Source organism: Topomyia yanbarensis, chromosome 3 (genome assembly GCF_030247195.1).
Source record: "Topomyia yanbarensis strain Yona2022 chromosome 3, ASM3024719v1, whole genome shotgun sequence".
NCBI classification, from domain to species: domain Eukaryota; kingdom Metazoa; phylum Arthropoda; class Insecta; order Diptera; family Culicidae; genus Topomyia; species Topomyia yanbarensis.
The window spans coordinates 303,474,354-303,499,529 of NC_080672.1; the positions used below are offsets into that span (position 1 = coordinate 303,474,354).

Here is a 25,176-nt window from a genome sequence, read left to right on the forward strand (position 1 = left end):
CCTCTCGCGCACAGATGGAGTACTTTGTATGAAATTGAACCATCATCATCAGGACAGGACAGTTCGTTTCGTTTCGTTCGATGCCAGTAAAGAAAGGAAATTGGCGATCAAAAGAAGCGTTCAAAGCCGTAATTTTAAAACTTTACGCTCGAGAAATCGGGTAAGTTTCGATTTCAAACGATAAAGTGCTAAAAACCAGTGAGTTCCATTCCAAGTTTCAATTTGCAGACGATCGAAAGTGTGGAAAATTTCCGAAGACAAAATTCGATGAGAACGCGAAATTGAAGGCGAAGATTGCACTTCTGTCATCGCACAGTAAATACACGCAGAGTAAAGTCTACTCTTTCTCCGTCACTTTCGTGTCTGCGGAAGAAAGTGTTTCAATAATTTTCGTTGACGTAAAAAGCAATAGTTATGTCCGAGAATAGGGAAGAAATTCTGGCCAACTTTCAGGTAAGCATAGAACAAAGAGACCACCGTTACGGCGATTTTGTTTTGGGGTCAAGTGCTCAAACGGGGAGCCCTTCGATGTGATGATTTTGTTCGCAGTTATTGTTTAAAGGTTAGAATTTATTTGCGTTGGGGAGGGGGTGTATGCACTGCGTGAAAAATGTGAACAAGTCTCAACTACATAATTTCCTTGTCATTTATACTATAGGTAGAAAGGTTTTCGTTTTGCGTACAGGTATTAACTATATATTTTCTATTGTTTTCCAAGAGCATAACTGCAATCGAGGATGTTGCTGAGGCTATCTTTCATCTGGACGAGAGCAATTGGGATCTTTTGGTTGGTATCTGAATCAATTATGTAGAATCCAGCTCATTTAGTAACTTTTTTGCAGGCTGCCATTCATCGGGTCTTACCTCAAGATCCACAGGATCAACGAGCATTAGCAGGTGGAGGAGGTGGTTCTGTTAATTTGAACAGCGGCAGCGGTGCGTCGGGATCAGCATTTGCTAGTTACTCGAACAATTTAAACAACCTGGAAGCCGTGGCCAACGTGGAAGAGCTTATGACGGCACCATCATCTCCAATAAAAAACGCACTCGGTGTTGGGAGCAGTGATGCTTCCAGCAATAACCAAAGTTTGGATGCTGGTGAGTTAGATGTGTTAGCTTATCTAGTTGAAATTGTGCTGAATAATCAACAATTGTTGCTTCTTTGGCGGTACAGACTTTTCATTTGATGACCCTTTTGGATTTATTGAGCCAGGTACAGAAGATGTTAATTTGTTTAACACACTCATCGTACAGCTCATCAGAAACGCATCATTCATTGTCCTGTAGATTGATTGCACATTTGGATCCGCAATGGAATTGCTGTTAGTAAATCTAATCAATTTGTACAAATTTTAGGAGCATCGACGTCTCGATCTAGCAGCACCAATGACTTCCGCAGTGCACTTAACTACTTGGACACGAAACCGCACGAAGTAGTGTTCAAGATTCATTTCAATAACGAGTTGCACTTGATCAGCATATCGAATCACGCAACGGTCGGCGACTTGAAAACCAAAATTTGCGAGAAAACGGCTGTTCCAGTGTGTCGACAGGCGCTTAAAGGTTGGGAGCTAGGTAAGCAGGTATGTATGCTACACTTTTTTATTATAGAATGTATTGTAATCTTAATTCTTCGTAATCCACAGAAGGGGGTACAAAGTTCCACAACGGTGCTCAAATCGCTCAACATAGGCAAGGAAGTTAATCTCATTTTGACGGACATGACAGTGGAGGGCTTCGTGGGAGGAACGTAAGTCTAATAAACTGCGTGCTTTGTTCTGCCAAATTGACATTTTCGCTTTCGCCAGTGATCTACTGTCGTCACAGAATAAACAGATTTATACGCTGCACATTAACGTCCAGCCGGAAGCAAATCTGCTGGTGCTCGAGTTTCCCGGCCATCAGAACATTTTGTCCATCAAAACGGACGTCTACACGATCACGGACATCCCGGTGCGGCATCAGGTGTGGTCTGGTTGGCCTACAAATATCACCAACAGTACAACGCTGGCTGAGTCCGGTGTGGAGCGAGAACACAACCTAGTGCTGAAACGGGCCGACCAAGATGGAGTGCCCAAGATTACTAACAACAATAATGCTGCCAACACAGCCAGCACCAGTACCAGCAGTAGCAGTAGAAATGTGTACAATAACAGGTTAGTTTCTATTTAGCATAAATTTTTACGAGGTTTGAAGCCGAAAATGAACTCAGCCTCTAGTAAACTATCGAGGTTTGGTAGTGCCGAGGTACTGGTTTCAAGTCGTAGTGTGTTGATGCCCCGACCATAGACCATTTTGAAGGTCACTTTGTTCCGCTGATCCCGTCATTTTCGTGCACTAAGCATCGACCAAAACTATTTTTTGCAATTTTCTCAAGCAAAAGATTTAAATTGGCAGCACCCTCTCAGATTTCAATGAAACTTGTACATGAGAACTTTGTCACAAAAAGCCACTTTGCAGACTTTGTTTTTCCAAAAATGATCTAGACTGTCTTTTGAAAAGGTTCAAACTTTTTTCAAATGGCCATAGTCTAAAAATGATAAATCCTGCAAAAAAAGTTGTAGAAGTGATTTTCACAAAGTTAGTCAAATTTTTGAAAAAAAAATATTGAAAAAATTCTTCATCGACACTGAAAAAAATCGATTTTAAAAAATTAAAGTCCATTTACAAAAAAACTCATGTTTGATTTGGTTGAAATTCCAATATAGGTAATTATGTTCCCTACCTACCGTCAAAAATTCTAGTTGAACACTTTCAAGGAAAAAAAAGTTATTTGAAAAAAGCTTTTCCCTGTCCAAACTGCATTTTTTTCAGTGTATTTTTATCGAAAATTAAACCAATGAAAGTCATAATCTTCATAGAATCAAATTTCCCAATCGATAGTTGCCTGATACATGCAAAAAGCATCAGTAACGAATTTGGCATCTTGGATTGGACTGGAACGAGGCCGAAGCGATTCGTTTAACGGAGATCTGGTACTAGAATACTTAGCGCACGAACAGACAACATGTTTAATATCGCGATAACCTCCACCACAAGCACAGAGATCGTTCTCCACGAACCCAATACGCCGGAGATTGGCATTCTACGTATAATGATTGTACATGCCCCGAGATATCACTCGAATGAAGTCATGACCCTCATCCATTTTATTGAACCAAGGTTTGTTGATACCTTTGGGAACTTCCACCGCTTCACAAAATTTGCCAATTTTCGAGCGAAGAAATATTTAAAAACTCGTTAGAAGCTACGCGATCTTTCATAAATATCACCTTCTAATGCCTAAATGTCTACCTTCTCATTATCAGTCTAATCCAAGTGTCCGCCTTCTCCTTACCCGAAATGGAGCACTGCGAAAGAACTCCTCCCATGTTCTCTCCAGGAAATACAAATAGTGCTTTCCCCACTCCGTCAAACGGAGAGCCCCCTGTAACTGTAACGATGTGGGCATGGTCGTTGATAGGTAAATATAAAACCATCAGTTTTGTGGAGAGAATGTTGGTAGCACAGCCTCTTTTATGATTGCACTCACCACAACTATCATAATAATTAGCATAAAAGCGATGCATAGCTGTCATCATGTGACGAACGCTCCGTGTATCACAGGATTAATCGAATACACAACGTAGGACCTAGCCACCAGACGAAACATTGTTTCTCTGATGATCCGTCCGTTAATCCGTTGACCAATAATCGCGTTTTTCAGCTTTCATCAAGTTTTTCATTTGCATTTGTAGCGTCGCGTACACTGGGAAAAGTTCGGGCGATCCGACGTTCAAAAGTCCCTTTCGCGTACAATTCTAAGCAATCCCACCACGAAGTAAGGGACTGTTCACGGTTGTTCGTGTCAGGTACTCGTTTCGTCTGACCTTTGATCGTAGTGCAAATGCATTGTGTAAAACGGATGAAAATGTAGGAACTGAAATATAGGGACACTTGGGGTTTTTGATGTCCCAAGCGGAAATTCCTGCTAATTTTGATTACCGAGACCAGGAACCACTTACTTCGATTTTGTAACAGCACCCTTCAAGGGACACTCTCAGGCCTTTACGAGGAAGCTTAGGAGAAACTGATTTTTCCATTTCGGAAATTTATATGCACATTAGAAGATGTTCTCACAATATACAAGGAAAATTTATATGCGGGATATGTCGAGAGATCATGCGGAGTCTACCCACAGTAGGAAAGGCCATCTCGCCTGACTATTGTTATGGCAGTGTTGTCGGTTTTGCTTGTTTGCAATTAAATTTGAATTTTTGCTTCTGTTAGGAAGCGATGAATCTGTGTCAAAATCGTCGGCGAATTGCCCAAGGATCTCCGTTTTCATCATGACGACTTGTAGTATAGAGGTTAAAGAGGACTGGCGACAGCAGGCAACCCTGCCCCAATCCCTGATTGATTTTATTTATTTATTAACAGTTTAAGGCCGAAGTGGCCTGTGCCGTATACAAAAGATTCCTCCATTCCACTCGGTCCATGGCCGCGCGTCGCCAGCCACGCAATCTGCGAAGGGTCCGCAAATCGTCTTCCACCTGGTCGATCCATCGTGCTCGCTGCGCGCCACGTCTTCTTGTACCGGTCGGATTGCAATTGAGAACCGTTTTCACCGGGCTATTGTCCGACATTCTGGCTACGTGCCCGGCCCACCGTAGTCGTCCGATTTTCGCGGTATGACAGATGGGCGGCTCCCCCAACAGCTGATGCAACTCATGGTTCATTCGCCGTCTCCATGTGCCGTCTTCCATCTGCACTCCACCGTAGATGGTACGCAGCACTTTCCGTTCGAAGACACCAAGTGCGCGTTGGTCCTCCACGAGCATGGTCCAGGTCTCGTGCCCGTAGAGAACTACCGGTCTAATCAGCGTCTTGTAGATGGTCAACTTCGTACGACGGCGAACTCTGTTCGACCGAAGTGTCTTGCGGAGGCCAAAGTAAGCACGATTTCCTGCCACGATGCGTCTACGAATCTCTCTGCTGGTATCATTGTCGGCGGTCACCAGTGAGCTCAAGTACACGAACTCTTCAACCACCTCGATTTCGTCGCCACCGATGCAAACTCGAAGCGGGCGGTTCTCATTCTCTTCTCGTGAACCTCTTCCTATCATATACTTTGTCTTCGACGTGTTGATGGCAAGTCCGACGCGCTTGGCTTCTCTTTTCAGTCTGATGTAGGCTTCCTCCATCTTCTCAAAGTTTCGTGCAATAATATCAACGTCATCGGCGAAGCCAAGTAGCTGAACGGACTTTGTGAAAATCGTACCACTCGTGTCGATCCCTGCTCTTCTTATTACACCTTCCAGCGCGATGTTGAATAACAGACACGAGAGACCATCACCTTGCCGTAACCCTCTGCGTGATTCGAAGGGACTCGAGAGCGTCCCTGAGACACGTACTACGCACATCACCCGATCCATCGTCGCCTTCACTAATCGCGTCAGTTTGTCCGGGAATCCGTACTCGTGCATAATCTGCCATAGCTGATCTCGATCGATAGTGTCGTATGCGGCTTTGAAGTCGATGAACAAATGATGTGTGGGCACATTGTACTCGCGGCATTTCTGCAGTACTTGACGAAGAGCGAACACCTGGTCCGTGGTAGATCGTTCGCTCATGAAACCCGCCTGGTACTGCCCCACGAACTCTCTTGCAATTGGTGATAGTCGACGGCATAGTATTTGGGAGAGTACCTTGTAGGCGGCGTTCAGCAGGGTGATTGCTCGGTAATTACAGCAATCCAGCTTGTCGCCCTTTTTGTAGATAGGACACACGACACCTTCCATCCACTCCTCCGGTAAAATCTCCTCCTCCCAAATCTTGGTAATCACCCAGTGCAGCGCTTTAGCCAGTGGCTCGCCACCGTGTTTTAGTAGCTCGCTTGGTATTTGGTCAACCCCAGCGGCTTTAATATTTTTGAGCCGGCTAATCTCCTCCTGGATTTCTTGGAGATCCGGAGCCGGTAGTGTAATGTCTTCCGCGCGTGCTCCCAGGTGCGTTACCGTGCCATCCTCGTCGTCTGCTGCATCGCCGTTCAGGTGTTCTTCGTAATGCTGCCGCCACCTCTGGATCACCTCACACTGGTCCGTGAGAAGATTCCCGTTTGTATCTCTGCACATGTCGGCCTGTGGTACGTGGCCCCTGCGCGAGTGGTTCAACTTCTCGTAGAATTTCCGTGTGTCTTTAGCGCGGTACAGCTGCTCCATCGCTTCGCGATCTCGGTCTTCCTGCTGGCGCTTTTTGGTCCGGAAAACCGAGTTCTGCCTGTTCCGTGCCTGTTTATATCGCGCCTCGTTCGCCCTCGTGCGGTGTTGCAGCATTCTCGCCCATGCTGCATTCTTCTCTTCGACTAACTGCTCGCATTCGCCGTCGTACCAGTCGCTTCTTCGGTCCGGGCCCACCGTACCTAGTGCAGTGGCTGCGGTGCTACCTATGGCGGATCGGATATCTCTCCAGCCATCTTCAAGGGCAACTGCGCCTAGCTGCTCTTCCGTTGGTAGTGCCACTTCCAACTGCTGCGCGTATTCTTGAGCCACTTTGCCATCTTGTAGTCGCTCGATGTTTAGCCGCGGCGTTCGGCTTCGACGAGAGCTATGCACTGTCGAAAGTTTTGAGCGTAAGCATACTGCAACCAGGTGGTGGTCCGAATCTATATTCGCACTGCGATAAGTGCGGACTTTTGTGATGTCCGAGAAGAATCTACCGTCGATTAGAACGTGGTCGATTTGATTTTTTGTTACTTGGTCCGGTGATCTCCAGGTGACTTTGTGGATATCTTTGCGAGGGAAGAAGGTGCTTCGGATTACCATTCCACGAGAGGCTGCGAAGTTCACACATCGTTGGCCGTTGTCATTTGATACGGAATGCAGACTGTTAGGCCCGATCACCGGTCTGTACATTTCCTCCCTTCCTACCTGTGCGTTCATGTCGCCGATGACAATTTTCACGTCTCGCAGAGGGCAACCGTCGTATGTCTGCTCCAGCTGCATGTAGAACGCTTCTTTCTCGTCGTCGGGTCTCCCTTCGTGTGGGCAGTGCACGTTCATGATGCTGTAGTTGAAGAAACGGCCTTTGATCCTCAACTTGCACATCCTTGCGTTGATCGGCTGCCACCCGATCACACGTTGGCGCATCTTGCCCAGTACTATGAAGCCGGTTCCCAGCTCGTTGGTTGTACCACAGCTCTGGTAGAAGGTAGCCGCTCGATGCCCGCTTTTCCACACCTTCTGTCCCGTCCAGCAAAGTTCCTGCAGCGCCACGATATCGAAGTTGCGGGGGTGTAGCTCGTTGTAGATTATCCTGTCACATCCTGCGAAGCCGAGCGATCTGCAGTTCCATGTTCCGAGTTTCCAATCGTGATCCTTTATTCGTCGCCTGGGTCGTTGCCGATTGTTCTGGGTCGTATTCTCTTCTGTATTGTTCGTTATGTGGGTTTTTTAAGGGGTGGCTTATAGGGCCTACGCCAACCACCTGTCTCGCCGGTGGGCCATCGTGCCAGGACTGCTTAAGGTCCCACCTGGGCACCAGGACAGGTTTACACCTTCCGAAGAAGGGTAACCCCCCCTTCCCTGCCAGCATACGACCAAAGTTCCCACCGGGGTTGGTTACCCGATCTTCACTAAGGTTACTCGTATCCCAGTCGACGCCACGAGGAGGCCAGGGCTAGGAGTTACTGGGCAGGAAGCTAAGGACCGCAAGTGGGGTCTATTTTATGCCTTCAGGTACGAGAGGCTTACGCACTGCCCAGTCATTGTCGACCCAATCCCTGATTGACTGTAGTCGAAATTTTCCCTTGTTGCGTGCTCAGGACAAGGATTCTCTCCTTCGGATAGCTGTACACCCATGAAATTAGTTTTCCAGGGATCCCTTGTTACGCCATGGTGTTTAACAGCATTTCCGTATTGACCGAGTCGAACGTCTTTGAGACATCTAAGAACACTACCAGATATTCGAGATTTTGTTTCCTCGCTTCTGTGATTTCGTTTACCACGAAATTTATGCATGTGGTTCCCGAGCAGTTGCTCCTGAACCCGAATGTTGTTTCCGGCATCAGCTTGTTGATTTCTGCAACTGAGACTAGCCTGTCCTTCACTGCAGCGTTAATCAGCTTCAGGTTTACGTTCATAAGAGCAATTGGCCTCTTTGAGCTCGGGAGGGAAGGGTCTGTTCCTGGTTTAGGGATCGGTTTTATTGTTGTTATTCTTCATCTCTCCAGAATCCTCCGCGACAAGAAAACCTGCGACAGCATTTCGACTACCTTCACCTGCAGGTCCATATTTAGGCCTTTGAGTATGTAGTACGACATTCCGTCCTCTCCAGGTGCCGAGTGGTTTTTCTTCTTTCTTTTTATTTCGTTTATTTGCAACTGGCTCGATGTTAATAAAACTTTACGGAGCCGTGTTAGTATATACATGTCTGTTTGTGTATAGGTGTTAGTAAGTTACACTATTTGGTAAAATTAAAACAACTATGGAGCTATCAATAATCCTACTTTTGGAGCATACAAAATCTTCGTGCTGGGGTTCCCCTGTAGTGAATTGCAGAGGACATCAATGACCTGCGCTATCGTGAAAATAGACGAAAGCTGCTGTTCGTCATTGTTGCATGGAATATTCGGTTTTGATCTACTAATATTGGATGATGATTGTTGATCATAAGGTTTTGTTTTAGGTTTTCTGATAGTCTTGGATTCAGATGAAGCTGATATAATGGGAATTAGACCGTTTGCATGGTTGATTTTTCTCTTCAGCTAAAGCTTTAGCTTGTTGGTATGCCTTTTTATATAATTTTGATCTAGTTCGAAGCTTGTGTAATTTCTGTATGTAGACAGAGCATTCAGATGGAAGTTGATGTTCACCTTTGCATCGATTGCAGCGAAACGGGCCTATAGGAATGTTTATGGGGGGTTTCTTTGTTTGATTGCAGTTTTTGAACGTATGCCCCATTTTACTGCATATCTTGCATATCATTGGTTTTGTTTGAAATAATCGGACTGGCAACAAAACACGGTTTATTTCGACATAATCAGGTAGTACTGTTCCTGAAAAGGTTACTCGTATGCTGTTTGATGGAACAAAGCAATTATCCGCTTTTGAAAAACGAGCTAGTCGACTAGTTTCAAGTATGGGCAGAGTGGCCAGACCTACCGATTTATCGGTAGTCCTACCGATTTTGATCTTCCCTACCGATTCCCAGACGACCAAGGGAAAACTACCGATATTTTGTTATCCCTACCGAAAACTACCGATTTCTATTGATTTTGGACACATCCTACTCAACATTCATTTTTGGGTTGGATTTGGTCTCAGATCTGTGTTTTCAGTATTTTACAATTCTATGTCAACACTACGTTTTTGGGACAACAACCCGGCCTACCGATAAACTTTTAGTGACCCTACCGATATTAAGGAATTCTATCTGGCCACCCTGAGTATGGGGACGGTGCCCATGTGTTTTTGTTTAAATTTACCAACACATGCTTGTGTCAGCTCAGTGGTTTCAATGTATGGATCGACTATCACACCAACAACTTCAACTCGGTGTGATGGTGCAAAAAAGTGAAATGATGATCGTAGAGATGATCCTCAAATGAAACCGTTCGCTTCTTTCCGGCTATTTAGCGTTATCTGGGCCTTTCGATTTGTTACCTTTCTCACTTCCACTACCGATTGGTATCTGCTACGCAGTATGTCGGCAAGATGGAACACATTTATGGGTGTTTCAGTTTCTTGTACGTATATTGCAAAGGGAGCTATTGCGTTCTTTGGATATAATTTGATCCTAGGTACTCTCGATGAGTTAGAAAATCTGGTCACATTTGGAACTAGTGAATACTTCACACTACTAGCCATTTTGTATCAAGTGGTCGATCGAAAACAAATTAAACTCGCGGTAGAGAATACCGATCCGATCTATTCGACTATCGAGGGTCGATTGATTTTCTTCTTTCTTAAGCTCTTTAGAATCTCCATGTCTTTCAGCGTAGTTTCAAAATCTTTCAAACCCCTTTCCGTTTAAACGACTGGGCAGCTTAACGATACGATTTTTCCTCCGAAATAGTGTTCCATAAATTGGGATCCCGCTTCCTCGCTCAGTGTTCTGGACTTTTTGCTTTCTCCTGTCAGTGACATATCTATTCTCTTTACTATGTTCCAGGCTTGTTTCGGGGGCGTGCTCTCATCAATTTTCTCCGAGAGTTCTTTTACGTATGCTCTTTTAATTCTCCAAAATTTCTTTTTGAAAGCAGCTCGTTTTTTTCTGGAGCTCCAGATAGTTTCTCTCCGCTTTATTTCTGTTGTATTTCCTCAGTGCCTCTCTCTTAATAGCGTAGAGTTTTGAGAGCTCTTCAGACCACCATCTTTTCAGATAGTTTCCTTTCTTGTTTTTTTTACCACATAGGATGCCTTTTCTATCATCTCTTCGAAGATTTCCTGCATTTCCTTCGTGTGGTACAAGTATTGCGGTCTGATCTCGTTCAGTAGGGTTATCACGTTGTTCTGGTTGACTCTTTTTGTGGTTTTTTCTATCAGCGGTATTTCATCTCCTACGCCAATTCTTATCGATAGATGTGCGCTACCGAATTCTTCATCCAGAACATTCATGCCGGTTTTCTGGCTATTCCTCCCGTTACCGACGTCAGGTCTATCGCTGATTCTCTCTTGCCTGGGGCCAGGCTCATTGTGGACTTTCCGTCGTTTAGAAGGATCATGTCAGAATCCACGATCAGCTGGTTAAGTAGCTTTCCTCTGGGACACTTCGGGAATTCTGGGCTCCAACTGTTATGGTGGGCATTCAAATCTGCTCCTAGTACAATCTCCCCTTCTAATTGCTTCAGCCATTTGAGTAGCTTTTTCAGATCTTCGCCAGCTTTGTTAATAGTGCATACTGGCATGTACATTGATAACAGGCTGATTGGTTCTTTTCCGATGATAATTTTTACTCCTACGGCTTCCAGGATGGAGAAATCCGGGATTTTTATAGCTTTGGCTTCAATGCCTTGCTTTATCAGAATTCCAACTCCCCCGTATCCGTTTTGTCTTCTTTTGGATACTAGTTCGAAAATTTTTAGCCGGAACAGCTCATCCTCCTTCAGCCAGATTTCTTGAAGCAGTGCGATTGTAATTTTGTTCTCCATTAAAAACGTGTACAATTCTTTTGTTTCGGTAGGTCTTAAGCTTTGGATATTGCGCTGTAGAATTGCGATTTTACTGGCCATTTTTATTTCCCTGGTCTATTCTGTGTTCTCCTTGTCGAGATTCCGCATTGTGGTCGATTATTCCGTTAATCTTTCCGAAGATGTACACGATAAGCTGGCCTGTATCTATGGAATTCCTTTCCCCCTGTATTCGACTGGCTAATTCGTTCCTCAGCTCCAACAGTGGTTTAAGCCACGTTCTTAATCTTAGCTGTCTGATTAGGTCCTCTCTTACTCTTGCTAGTACGGTTTCGACCACGATTGTGTTGTATCCCTGCTCTTCATTGTTTACCGGTAGGTGAGCCCAGTCGTTCATGGTGTTCCGGTTTGCTTTTATTCCTCTCTGAGTTCTGTTACCAGATCTCTTCGCTGCCTGTCTTGCCTCCTGCGCTTCGGTGTCTTCCATACTAGGAAATTTCTCTTCTGACTCGATGTCCCCGTTGGTCAGTTTCGGGAAGTACGATTCTGCTTCGGCATAGGGTTTCTTCTCCGTTCTAGTGCTGAGAATTTTTCCCTCCGTTTGCCCTCCTTGCATTGTCTGTCGTTGGATTGGTGTTTTCCGCCACAGTTTATGCATTTGATGCTCTTCTCGCAAGGGGTCTCTTTTGGATGGTCCTACGAGCATTTTTCGCATTTGTTTCCTCCTCTGCAGACCTTCTGCGAGTGTCCCAACCTCCAGCAGCTCTGGCACTGTTTCACTGGAAACATACAGCTCCACTCTCAGTGGACAGTCGTACAACCGAATGGAGTCTGGAACTTTTCCACCTTTGACTGCGACCTTGATGTTGTTTGTCGGTATCAACTGCTCTCCTGATTCCGACAGGGCCTGGCGTTTGATCCTCTCAACCTTGACGATCTGTGCACTTGCGTATAGGTTGTTCTGAATTTCCTCTTCGTCGTATTCCTTGGGAACTCCTTTAACGAAGCAAATCGTTTGCAATATCGAAACTGGTGCCAATAGTTTCATATTGTATTTATCGAATTGGATTTTTTCCAACAGAGGGTATATTTCCTTCCGCTCTAGAAGGTTCTTGAACCGCTGTCGCCCTAGTTTGACTATGTCCTTTTGCTTGGTTAACTCTTCTTTTGTCAGTATTTTTCCGATCACGACCGGGTGGTTGGGTATCTCCTTCTCGAAGTCGAGAGGTTCGAGGAATGCCACTTCGGATAGTGCCTGCTGAATCGTCTTCGTGCCTTTAGTTCCTACGGCTTCTTTCCGAACTGAGGTGTTGGTTGGTATCCATTTACCCAGCCGTTTGGGAGGCACTGGCCGACCGTGTTGCTCGTGAAATCATTTTCGTTTTTATGTTTAGATCTAAGCTTTATTTATTTGCACTTATTTTTCTTAAAACTATAAACTTTTGATTTTCTTTTTCACTTTTTCCAAACTGGTTTTCTGCACATACCCTCCCTACTGGGTTTCGGTTTTCTCATCTTTATTTTTAGATCTGAGCTTATATATTTACACTTATTCTACTTAATCTTCTTAAAATTATTTTTCATTTATCATTCGATTTTTTTCTTCACTTTTCAATGTTTTTCCGCACATAACCTCTCTTCTGGGTTTCTATTTCTATTTACTTTTTTTCCTAGGCACTAGTTTTTTTATTAGGCCGACTGGTTAGTTTATCGGTTTTATGGATTTGGTTTATTGTTTTTTGTTATTTTTACTGGCTTTCACTGGGGTTTTCCTTTCCAATTTAAAATTTTTTTTGGAGCTTCTGCAAAATGTTACTTGGAGTCACTGTTGTTTTCTTCGTTTTTGGTAGGAAAACTTTCCACGATTCTCTTCTCTACGCATTTTTCACAGCGTGCCTTGTTTCTACAATAAGTCGCTGTAGGCTCAATTGTTTGCCTCGATAGCAGTTCATGCTTCGCGGCACAAAAAGGCGAACAGGTAGACTAGCTCCGTCCAAAAGATTAAAGTGTAAAAAAGCAGATTCGGCGAAAGGTTCGAATTGAGGCTGATGGAAAATATACTCCTTGATTTTTCCTGAACGCAATTGCTTGGGAACCAGACTTTTCACTGGCTGAAGCAAAGGGTTCTAGAAGGAGCAAAACCCATACTTCGCAATTAAGGCCCCTATTGGAGACTATACCATCAATCTCTACTTCCCGGGCGGGTACATAGACAAGATATTTTTTCGTGCACGGCCAAGTGGTATTTACTTACATCTCGCATATATCGATAATATATTATGGCTTATCTTTGCCCTCAATAAGTTCACAACAAGTCGTCAAGTTCGCACGCTTTTATCGTTCGATCCAGGTGCCGTGCGCGATATTTCATTTAGTTTTTTTATTAATTCAGCTTTTCGTGTGTGTGTGTGTGTACATCAATCATAATGAGTTGCGAAATTTGCACTTTCGACACTTCCGCCGATACAGTTATGTGGACGTGTATAGGTTGCCCAAGAAAATTCCACGCCGCTTGCATTGGAGTGACTGTTCCGAGGGGATCACTGCGGAAGAAGGACAAGAGGGTAGACATCAACTCGTATCTATTACCGTGCTGTGAATCATGTCAAGAATTGATGCAGGCCAAGATTGAGTTCAAAGGGCTTATTGAACAACAACAACTTCTGGAATCACAACTGCAAGCCAATACGGAAGTAATGCACCGGCTCGCGTTTCAACTGGAGAAGCCTAACATAGTTCACGAAGCGATCGATGGCCTAGAAATTTTGCTTACAACAATAAAACAGGAATTGATAGCAATAAACAAAAACAGCAGTTTGACTGGAAGTGTTGTTGCCATTAAAAATCACATTACCTCGCTATTCGATACAGCAATGACGACAACGAAAAATAATGTCTATAGCACGCTGAAAACGGTAACGTCAGAGCTATCAGCTGAACTGCGCACCATGAATGATGAAATAAACCAGCTTAATCAACTGTCTCTGGACACAGCGGCTAGTATTACTATGACGTCAAACCCGACGCTGGGGATTGATATTCTTGACGAGCTTAAGTCTCTGTCAGCGAACATATCCACCAGTCAAAACTTCACAAATTCTGCGCTAACTATTGATATCCTCGACGAACTTAAGGCGCTTTCATCAAACATAACGGCAAGTCAAAACGCTACATCATCGCTTGATTCATGCCCCAGTCTGGAAGCCGAATTAAATAACGACAAAAATATCGATAACTCAGGTTGGCGCTTTTTGGGTACAAGGAAAGTATGGAAAGCAGACTGGAGCGATTACGATGCACGCAAATTAAGAAACCTGAACCAGCAAAAACAGGCCGAAAAGGCTAGAAGACGTAAAAAAAGATCGAGGCGAAATAATAATAATAACGTTAATGAAAAAAACAAAAGCACCACAAATTTTCCTCGACCTGATCAAGAGCAAGCAGCGCGCCACTCACGACAGCCAGTTAATAGTAACCATACGAGTAATACCAATCGCAGAATCACATTTAGGGCCGGCAACACCCACTATAACAAAAACCATACGAGTAGTCACTACAACAATAGTTTCCTGCCACCGGATAGAGTGCTTCTTGCGGCTGCAAAAGATCATTTCTCAGGACCCCCCACGAACTATAGGCCAACAATTCAGTTTCAAAGAGGACCGACATTGAATCCCTATCCAGTGGATGATTTACCACGGTCGACGATGCAAATGCACCCAACATCGGAGCGCTTGTCAACAGCTTTGTGTAAGGCGTGCCATTCTCAACATTCGTGTTTTCGACGACATTGACGCATTCCCTAGAAGAAGGAAATGACGAGGACACCGCAGTTTGCCAAGATTCGACGCCATGTGAACGACAACAAAAAGAGGTAATCTCGATTCCTCAAGTAGAGTCGTCTGTAGAAATTTTAATTTACTGTCAAAATTTTAATAGAATGAAAAGTGCATCGAAAATGAATGAAATTCACAAGAATATTTTAAGTAGCTCCTATACAATTATTTTGGCTACAGAAACTAGTTGGGACGAAAGTGTTAGAAGTGAAGAAGTTTTCGGGAACAGCTACAATGTGTTTAGAGCTGACCGAGACATTCATATGTCTGAAAAGAAGTCAGGAGGGGGAGTTTTAATAGCAATTACATCAAAATTTAATGCAGAAATCATTACTACAAGGAAATTTAAAGAATTTGAGCATGTGTGGGTTAAAACCCATCTGGCAGGTGAAACACATATATTTGCCTCTGTGTACTTCCCCCCAAATAATGCCCGCAAAGATACATTTGAAAAGTTTTTTCTTATTGCCGAAGACATTATAACCAAGCTACCCCCAGAGGTAAAAGTTCATATTTATGGTGACTTCAATCAACGAAGCATTGACTTCTTTCCAGACACTGAAAATGAAAGCATTCTACTTCCAGTCGTTGGGGATAACGAAACTCTGCAGGCCATATTTGACAAAACTGCAAGTTTAGGACTTAACCAAATTAATCATGTTAGAAATCAGCAAAACTGTTATTTAGATTTATTATTCACAAACATTCTTGAAGACTTCTGTGTCACCGAATCATTAACTCCACTATGGAAAAATGAAGCGTTTCATACAGCAATAGAGTTTTCTGTATTTGTACATGATAACAAAAGACCCGATGACTGCGAGTACGAAGAGGCCTTTCAATTTCAATTGGCAAATTTTGACAACATAAAACAAAGACTAAGCAGTATAGATTGGCAAACGTTGTTTAGAAATGAAACAAGTATCGAAAATTCAGTAGACGTCTTTTACACAAAATTGTTTGATATAATAGTTGAACAAGTACCACTGAAAAAAATTAGGCGACAAGGCAACACAAAATATCCAGTTTGGTATAACGAGCAAATTAAAAATTTAAAAAATCGTAAACAAAAGGCCCACAAAAAGTATAAAAAAATCAGAAATGAAAGGAACTTATTTAACTATTTGGACATTTGCGATCAACTAAACCTATCCATTAAAATAGCATTTGAAGAGTATAACTCAAAAACCGAACTTCAAATAAAATCTTGCCCAAAAAATTTCTTTAATCATGTTAAAAATAATTTAAAATCGGAAAACTTCCCTTCAAAAATTAAACTTAAAGAAAATGTCGGTGTCAACGCGGAACAAATCTGCAATCTTTTCGCAACCTTCTTTCAAGACATCTATACCACATTTTCTGAAGAAGATCGTGATCGCGAATATTTCGGTTTCTTCCCAGAATTCACCACAGACATTGGCGTCAATCATGTCAGTGTGCAAGATATTATGGAGGCTCTAAACAAACTAGATGCCTCCAAAGGTTCTGGACCTGACGGGATCCCACCCGTATTTATGAAGAACTTAGCGTTGGAACTCACAGCTCCTCTGTTTTGGCTTTTTAACATGTCGCTTGAATCTGGCATTTTCCCCAATTTATGGAAAAGCTCGTACCTGGTACCCATTTTTAAAAGTGGCAAAAAATCTGACATATGTAACTACCGTGGAATTGCCATTATGTCATGTATGCCTAAACTCTTTGAAGCAATCGTTAACGAAAAACTATTCAATCAAATCAAAAACAGAATTACTAACATGCAGCATGGGTTCTTCAAAGGACGTTCAACTAATACAAATTTACTAGAATTCGTTAACTACTCATTGATTGCAATGGAGAATGGAAACTACACTGAAGCTCTTTACACGGACTTTAGCAAGGCATTTGATCGTATCGACATACCCTTGCTATTATTCAAACTGAAAAAATTAGGAATTGAATCAGGTCTTCTCAAATGGCTCGAATCATATTTAACTAACCGTCAACAAATAGTTAGATTTAAAGGGAAGAAATCGAATCCCATTCAAGTCACATCAGGAGTTCCTCAAGGCTCCCATCTAGGCCCTCTTTTGTTCATTTTATTCGTAAACGACATATCATACATTCTCAAAAACATAAAAGTTCTTATCTATGCCGACGACATGAAGCTCTTTTTAGAAATTAGGAACGAGCAAGACATAAAGATATTACAGGAAGAAATACATATGTTTTACCTCTGGTGTAACAAAAGCCTTCTGCAACTAAACGTAAAAAAATGTAATGCAATAACTTTTAGTAGGAAACGAAATACACCTGACATTTCAATCACTCTAGGAAATCAAGTGGTACAAAAGTGCGAAAGAGTTAAAGATTTGGGAGTCATTCTAGATTCAAAATTAACATTCATTGACCATTACAACACAATCATCAATAGAGCAAATAACATGCTTGGATTTATAAAGCGTTTTAGTTACAATTTTAATGATCCATATACAATTAAAACATTATACATCTCGTATGTAAGGTCAATACTGGAATATTGTAGCATAGTTTGGTCACCTTTCTCAATCACACATGAAGAAAGAATAGAATCAGTACAAAGGCAATTTTTATTGTTTGCACTTCGCAAAATAGGTTGGACACGATTTCCTCTCCCATCTTATAAAGCTCGCTGTATGCTCATTAACATCCAAACACTAAAAGAGCGCCGAGAATATGCAATGGTTTCATTTCTAAACGATATAATTTCGTGTCGTATTGATTCAGTCGAACTTCTATCTAAACTAAATTTTTATATACCTTCCCGGCAGTTACGAATCCGAAATACATTTATAACAAACAATTATCGTACAAATTATGCCAAGTTTGGACCATTAAATCAGATGATGGCAACTTACAACAAGCACTGCGAAGCTATTGACTTAACAATGACAAAAAGCAAATTAAAAAAATATTTCAATTCTATTCGCTTATAAAGAACATCCTAAAGTAGTGCTATGTAAACCAGATAGTGTTTAGTTTAGTTATTAGTATTTTATGTTTTAAGTGTATACTATATTTTATCGTTGTAACAAAACGGTCTACTCTTGTTTGACGACAATAAATAAATAAATCAAATTTGCTATGAGTCAGGCAACTAGCAGTTTGGAAATTGAATTCTGAGGTGATTGACTTTCATTGGTTTAGTTTTTGATAAAAATACACTGAAAAAAATTCAGTTTGGACAAGAAAAAGTTTTTTACAAATATCTTTTTTCCTTGACAGTGTCCAACTTGAATTTTTGACGGTAGGTAGGGAACATAATTACCTATCTTGGAACAAAATTTCATCCAAATCAAAGATGGGTTTTTGTTTGTAAATTTAAATTTTTAAAATCGATTTTTTTTAGTTTATGTGTCGATGAAAAAAAATTTCATTATTTTTATTCAAAAATTCAACTAATTTTGTGAAAATCACCCCTACAACATATTTTGTAGGATTTGTCATTTTTAGACTATAGCCATTTGAAAATAATTGGTAAAAAAAGTTTGACCCTTTTCAAAAGACAGTCTAGATAAATTTTGGAAAAACAAAACTTTGCAAAGTGGATTTTTGTGACAAAGTCTTCATGTACAGAAAGTGTCATTAAAATCTGAGAGGGTGCTGCTGAAACAGCGGGGTCGAGTAAATGGTCTTAATCCCCCGATCAGCATAGTATTGAGGAAAATTCTTGACCATTTAAGGGCGGGCCATTATCGGTCTTGGTGTCCTTAAGAAATCCGTCTGTAAAATATTTCTTCCAATACACTTCTTGTATGTTCAAAGCTGGTCGATTTCACCGGGTGGGCAATTATGTATCTAGATCTCTACTCAACTAATACTAGTATGTATATTCAACGGAACCTTGAGTATGATCCGTTGAAATCGAGGGCGATTATTTTCCATATATTTTTGGGGGCAAATTTACGTTGCATAGCGGGTTGTCTTTCAGGATTTCCGTTGGTGGCACATTATTGACAAGATTTCATCCACTCCCCAGCATCCTTCGCCATTCCACGCTCTCTGAGTTTCCACCACACATGCTCTCTGAGTATAGTTTCTAGCTTCCCAGCAATCGGATGAACGTCGTGAGCTACTTGCAGAGCCTTATGGCGAAGAGCTTTTGGAATAACCACACGTCCTTCCTTGGTTATTAACCCGTCCATGGTGTAAGGATTGTCAGCCAATACTTCATTTCCCTAAAGGCTTTGCCCAAGCTCCGGTTTCCAAGGCTAACGATACTTGAGTTAGGGTGCTGTCCATTACAGTTGCTTTTTTAATTCCTTCTGTCAAGAAACCAACAGCATTAGCCTCTAGTTTTGCGATCTCCCATGAACTTATTGTTTCATTGAAAGCTCCATCGTGTCCATCATACATGCGTGACGCTGGATCGGCTATGTTGAACCTTCCTTCGACAAACTCAACCACATAGTCATATGGGGTAAGCCGTAAGGCTCAGCCATCGGCTCTAGTGAGTGCTCTTTTAGAATCCTCTCTCGAACGATTAAGCATGAAGGTAATTCCTTTAGCATCTGGTTGTAGAGTGAAGTGTCGTCCCAGCAAATAATAAGAAAATATTCGACTGTCCAAACAGCATCCAAGGCTTCTCTGTGGGTATTAGTGCTTTCGAAGCAAAAAAAATTATTCGAGGAGTTCCGTTCCTACTCTCCTGTGCGGTCCCGGCGCAATCGTTAAGGCATCAGTACACTATACTGTTTTGTCCGCATCCGAAAAATATCCCAAAAAGGTCGTACAATGAATAATTTTCTGTTTTGTGGTGTAGAAGGCTTCCGATTGACGAGGTCCCTAAGTCCAAGACTTTGTTGTTGCCACTTCCCATTGGGAGCGAGTTAGGTTCGTGAAATTCTGTATATACGGACTGAGGAAACCTGCCAACCCCAAAAACTTTGTAGTTCAGATGTCCTTGAGGGTTCCCGGAGTTTTGATACGTGACGTATTTTTGCATCTCCAATATGAAAGTCATTCTCATCAAACCGATGTCCGAGGAATTGTATGCTTCCTTGTCAAATTCACACCTAGAAACGTTCTCACGCTGCAAAATCTCCGGAGCGCAGTTAACTCCGAACATGAGACGTGTGAAGCGGTACATTCCATCCTCAGTGAGAAACGTTGTTAGCTCGCGGGAGTCCTTTGCTAACTCGAGATGATAATAAGCACTGGCTAAGTCCAGTCCAGCTTGGTGAAGAATTTTGAACCGTGTAATTTTACCTTCATTTCGTGCAAAGCAATAGTCTGACTAATTTCTTGTTTTGTAGCCTCATTGGGACCTCGCATGCTGAAGTCGCCTCTCCTCTTTACTACCACTGACATCCCACAAATCCATTTTGGTGCTAAGGGTCACCTCTTCAATGATACCTCGTGTTTCCATATCCTGGAGTCGGGGCCTTGCTGCTTCTCGGAATGCAGCGGGAATGTTAAAATAAACATTACACTCCGGAGGGACAGATGGATCTATACTGAATCTGACCCTCACCCCTGGCATCTTGGGAAATGTTTTCGTTTCATCCGCATTTTCGCAATTATTAATAAACGGACCTACTATGAGGAGATTCATATCACTTGATGTAATCGTTTCTAGGAGTGATCTTTCTCCGTTCGGTACTACTCAGAAATCAGATTGTACAGCCGGATTATTTGTGCCAACCACTGTAATGACTGAATTAAAAGCGCATTCTACATGTACCTAACGACTACTTCGCTGCATAAGCTTTAAGGTTCGTATTTTCAGAAAAGTTTATCTGAAGGATCGTAAATAGGCCCATTTTACATTCCATTTGCAACTGCTCCCAATCTTTTCTTCCAATTATGTTAACGTCTGCACCTGAAACAATAAGGAATTTTATCGGACAAGTACATCTTACATTATCATTTTCCTTCCACAGCGACAGCATACCCATCATCATTGACTCGGAGAGTAGCGGCGAAGAGTTCGAGGATGCCTCAGATTTTAACAACGATGACGACATTTTCACAGAGACGCCCATCAACAGTCATTTGAAACATTTGAGTAAGTTTTTGTTGAGATTTTCTACGGGACGCCGGTAAATCCAACCCGACTCTTATTTACAGTTCCGGATAACGTTGATGACGAAACTATCGGCAGCATACAGTTCGTAGAAAACTTTGTAGAACGATATGGGCCGCAACATCCGATGTTCTTTCAGGGTAGTCTAGAAGATGCATTGAAAGAAGCTTGCCGTCCGTCTGCTCGGGATGTGAGTTATCTCGGAATTCCATATCGATATCATAAAATTTTTACGTTCTTTTTTCTACTCTAGCGGAAACTGATGGCAATCTATTTGCACCATGACGGTAGTGTGCTAACGAATGTTTTCTGTGGCCAATTGCTTGCATGCGAAAGTATCATCCAAATGCTGCTAGATCACTACGTCCTTTACGGTTGGGATCTGACATTCGAGAGTAATAAAAATATGTATGTACTTGTAATCACGTTTTTTATCCGCCTCGGGAGTAATTAACATTTTTTGGTAGGTTTTTGTCGTCAATATCGGCTTGTGTAGGCATGACCGCCTCGATAACAGTTCGGAACATTCCAACTGATCGGTTACCGGCCATTCTTGTGATATCGAAAAATCGCAGTCAATGTGAGGTTTTCCAAGTGATCTATGGTAAGTTGGCATTCTTTTTCCTCTAATGCACCAGATGACCGTAATTAACGGTTGCAATTTTAGGTAATGTTAGTGTTGATGATTTACTATCACAGCTGATGGAAGCGGCCGATATGTACAGTGAGCAGCTTAAAATTGAACTGCGCGAGGAGAATGAACGAACCGCTCGGGAGCAGGTGAAACTTGAACAGGATGCTGCCTACCGAGAAAGTTTAGAAGCCGATCGAGCTAAACAGGAGGCGAAACGCCAGAAGGAACTGATGATGCAAACTGAACGCCGCCGGCTGGAATCCGAGCGGGCCGATGCCGAAGCAAAACGAGAACTAATTCGAACGAATGCTCGAATCACCGTCCCTCCCGAGCCGGAGCAGATATCCGGGGAGAATATAACCAAAATTAGAATTAGACCACCGGCGGGCCCGATGATTGAGCGGCGTTTCACCCTTGACACCCCGCTGCGGATCCTGTTGAACTTTATCACCGGGGAAGGCTTTCTGATCGATGAGTATAAGGTGATCTCCAGCTGGCCTCGAAGAGATGTAAGTATAGATTTTACACATCTCATGAATTACTTGTCTATTAAAAATTAGGTATTTTTACGTATTATGTCACCCAGAGCGTCAGGCCCCAATTTGAAAAGTTTCAAAGTTATCGTGACAAAATCGTCTCCAAAAAGCAATCCATGATTTGATAGATTATCAGTCTAAAACCGTGATGCCCAAGAAGTCGTTTCAAATGCTATATTACTCCCTAAGGATAAAATTGTTTTAAAACCGTTTTTATTCATGAAGGGCACAAAATCTAACTATAATTAATCCAAGTGTTTGCGTTTCGATTTCGTCTCTTCAGAACCACGACACTTGACCAATGCACCGGGTTGACGCTAAGTCCAAAATTGGAAACACTACTTGTGAACACACTAAACGACTTCTACCTTACAATGTCCCGTAGGTGTCTGTTTGCTGATGAGACCTACTGAAATCGAATTTTGTTTTCAGTTAAGCAGGCGAATGCTAGCAAATACTATATTACTCCCTAAGGAGGTCTCATCAGCAAATAGAATATCTTCACCTACGGGAAATCGTAAGGTAGAAGTCGTCTGGTGTGTGCACAAGTAGTGTTTCCAATTTTGGACTTAGCGTCACCCCGGCGCATTGGTCAAGTGCCGTTGTTCTGAAGAGACGAAGTCGAAACGCAAACACCTGGACTAATTTTAGTCGTATCAAGTTTACTCGGTCCATGCAGATTTGTCACAGCCTCGCATGGCACGAAGACTTCTCAGGGATCTTTAAACTAGGTCGATCCACCTTGTTCGTCTTCCGTTGGAAAACAATAAGGGCTCGTTGGTCCTTCCTCAGCACAGTCCAGGTTTCGGGACCGCACAAGGCAACCGGTCTAATGAGTTTGCAGTTGGTTAACTTTGTGCGGTAGTACGAATACGTCTCTGAATTTTTGTGCTAATTTCATAATCGGCTGTTAACCATGAGCTATGAGCTCATTAACCACATCGACATCGTTGTTATCAATTGATATTCTCGGTATGTGGTAAAATTTTTATTTCTTCGAACCTCTTGGCATCATGTATTTTGTATTTTGACGCGTTTTTGGGCCATCCAAACCACTTTGCTTCAACCTTCTGTCGGATGTATGTATCCACCATCCTCTCAAAGTAACGTGCCACAATAACAACGTTGTTGGTGAAGCCGAAAACCTTCGCATATTTTCGGAAATTCGTACTATTCATGTAAATTCTCGCTCCTTTTATCATACCTTCCAAAGCGATATTGAACAATAGACAAGAGAGCCCATCACCGAGATTCCAAAGGACTCGGACATAACATAGCCACTTTTACGTAATGACTCATTCGGGTCAATAACCTATTCGTTCTAACAGACCGATACCACTACGGTTCAGTTGTTTTCAAACTTTAATACATACTTTGATGGTACCTATTTCATCGTTTATCAGGTCTGAATTGCTTGTACTTGAGAATCACAGTTTAGATTACCAACGTTTTAGTAAACCCCGGATGTAACTAAAGGACTAACGGTTATTTCTTCTCTTACAGCTCACGGTTCTAAATTTAGACGAAACGCTGCAGCAGTTGAAGCTATACCCCCAGGAAACGGTTATTCTGGAGGAGCGATGATTCCATCTTGCATCCCAAGCAGACCGTTGTCTTCTTTGTCTACTACAAACACTACCATATGGGAGGTATATAGTGCTGATGCCTAATTCATTTTCTTCGAGGTCACTCACCACAACCACACATACTACGGCGCGTTCTCCATCAAGTATCTTATTAAGTTTCCATTTCGTTTTTGATCTGAACAGAGAATTAGCGATATTGGTTTATAAACGTGGTTTGATATTTTTCTAAATTTTCTCACTGCAATAATTTATTTATTTTGTGACGTTTGGCTTTGAAAATTATTTGAATTTATTACATTTCGGCGTCTGTATTGTTTCTATTCGTACTACAAGCTATGATTTTTGTTACAAACAACAGAACAAAATTCAAGCCTAAAACCTATTCTTATATACCGAAGGAGTGCAGAGATACGATGAAACAATGAGTAATTTGTATAGATGAAGTAAACAATTACCATGCCCAACAGGCGTGAAACAAAAAATAAAGAAAGAGATCCTCAACATATATGCTATTTGGGTTCATGCTATGTATTAAAAAAAATCCGAAAGTACTCAAAACATAACGCAACCGGAAGCCAATTGGAATACTACTCGACAGCCAGTATGAATAATTCTAGCTTATTCATTACTATCTGTCTTGTTGATCAAGTGAAAGATCTACCGCGAAGTATTTGGTTTGAGTAAACTCGACAAACAATTGTGGATCACTTGTTTACTTGCAAGAGCTATTTGGTATATTGACTTCAATAACTGCTCCTATTTTAAAAAAAAAAATGGAATCAACTTTTATTTTTGAGAAAACGGGCTATCGAGAGGATTACCAGTTTGCTTGCGAGAGCTATTTGGTATACAGATTCAAAGAAATGCTCATGTTTGAAAGAAGGAATTTGCTCCTAAGTTTGAGTAAACTGGGCACACGATTGGAACACCAGCATACTTGCGAAGGATATTTGGTATACACATATAAAGTACTATAAAGCTCATGTTTGAAAAAAGGAATCAACTCTTATGTTTCTGGCAAGTGGCTATTGATGCTAATATCGCGAACGAATGTTGTTCCAAAGAGAATGGAGCAGGTAGTGTGGACTTTTGCTCTCACCCGACAGCAACCGGGAAATCAGAGCAATCCCAATCAAAATTCTGAGTCGATGACGGGAATGATGCGGAATGCATCAATGGTTATGACGAAGGTATGCTTAAAACGGTTGAATACCATTCCCCAGAAAGCCAATCCCCAGAATGTACCATTCCCCAGAAAGACATTGCCCAGAATATACCATTCCCTAGAAAGACATTATCCAGAATGCTCGGTTCCCCAGAAAGTCATACCCCAGAATACCCCATTCCTCAGAAAAGTTAATGTTTTTATTGATTTTTTTTGTGGTGAAGCCTATTACCTAATTCAAGGAAATGATGCGGTGTAAAGCTGCTGAGGAC

At 42.1% G+C, this 25,176-nt stretch overlaps 1 protein-coding gene across 2 annotated transcripts; it reads left to right on the forward strand.

The window, feature by feature from the left end:
• LOC131689415 (FAS-associated factor 1) lies at positions 1-24,244 on the forward strand. Of its 2 annotated transcripts, XM_058974483.1 has the most exons (14): positions 1-160; positions 229-453; positions 719-787; positions 843-1,098; positions 1,175-1,213; positions 1,357-1,583; positions 1,647-1,750; positions 1,809-2,156; positions 20,841-20,965; positions 21,028-21,173; positions 21,237-21,391; positions 21,451-21,587; positions 21,651-22,126; positions 23,657-24,244. In XM_058974483.1, the coding sequence occupies exons 2-14, from the start codon at positions 415-417 to the stop codon at positions 23,735-23,737; spliced, it is 2,202 nt and encodes a 733-aa protein (XP_058830466.1). In that variant the 5' UTR covers positions 1-160; positions 229-414; the 3' UTR covers positions 23,738-24,244. The 2 variants fall into 2 exon arrangements, with proteins under 2 accessions (XP_058830466.1, XP_058830467.1); XM_058974484.1 differs by lacking the exon at positions 1,175-1,213.
• Positions 24,245-25,176: the final 932 nt, after the last annotated feature.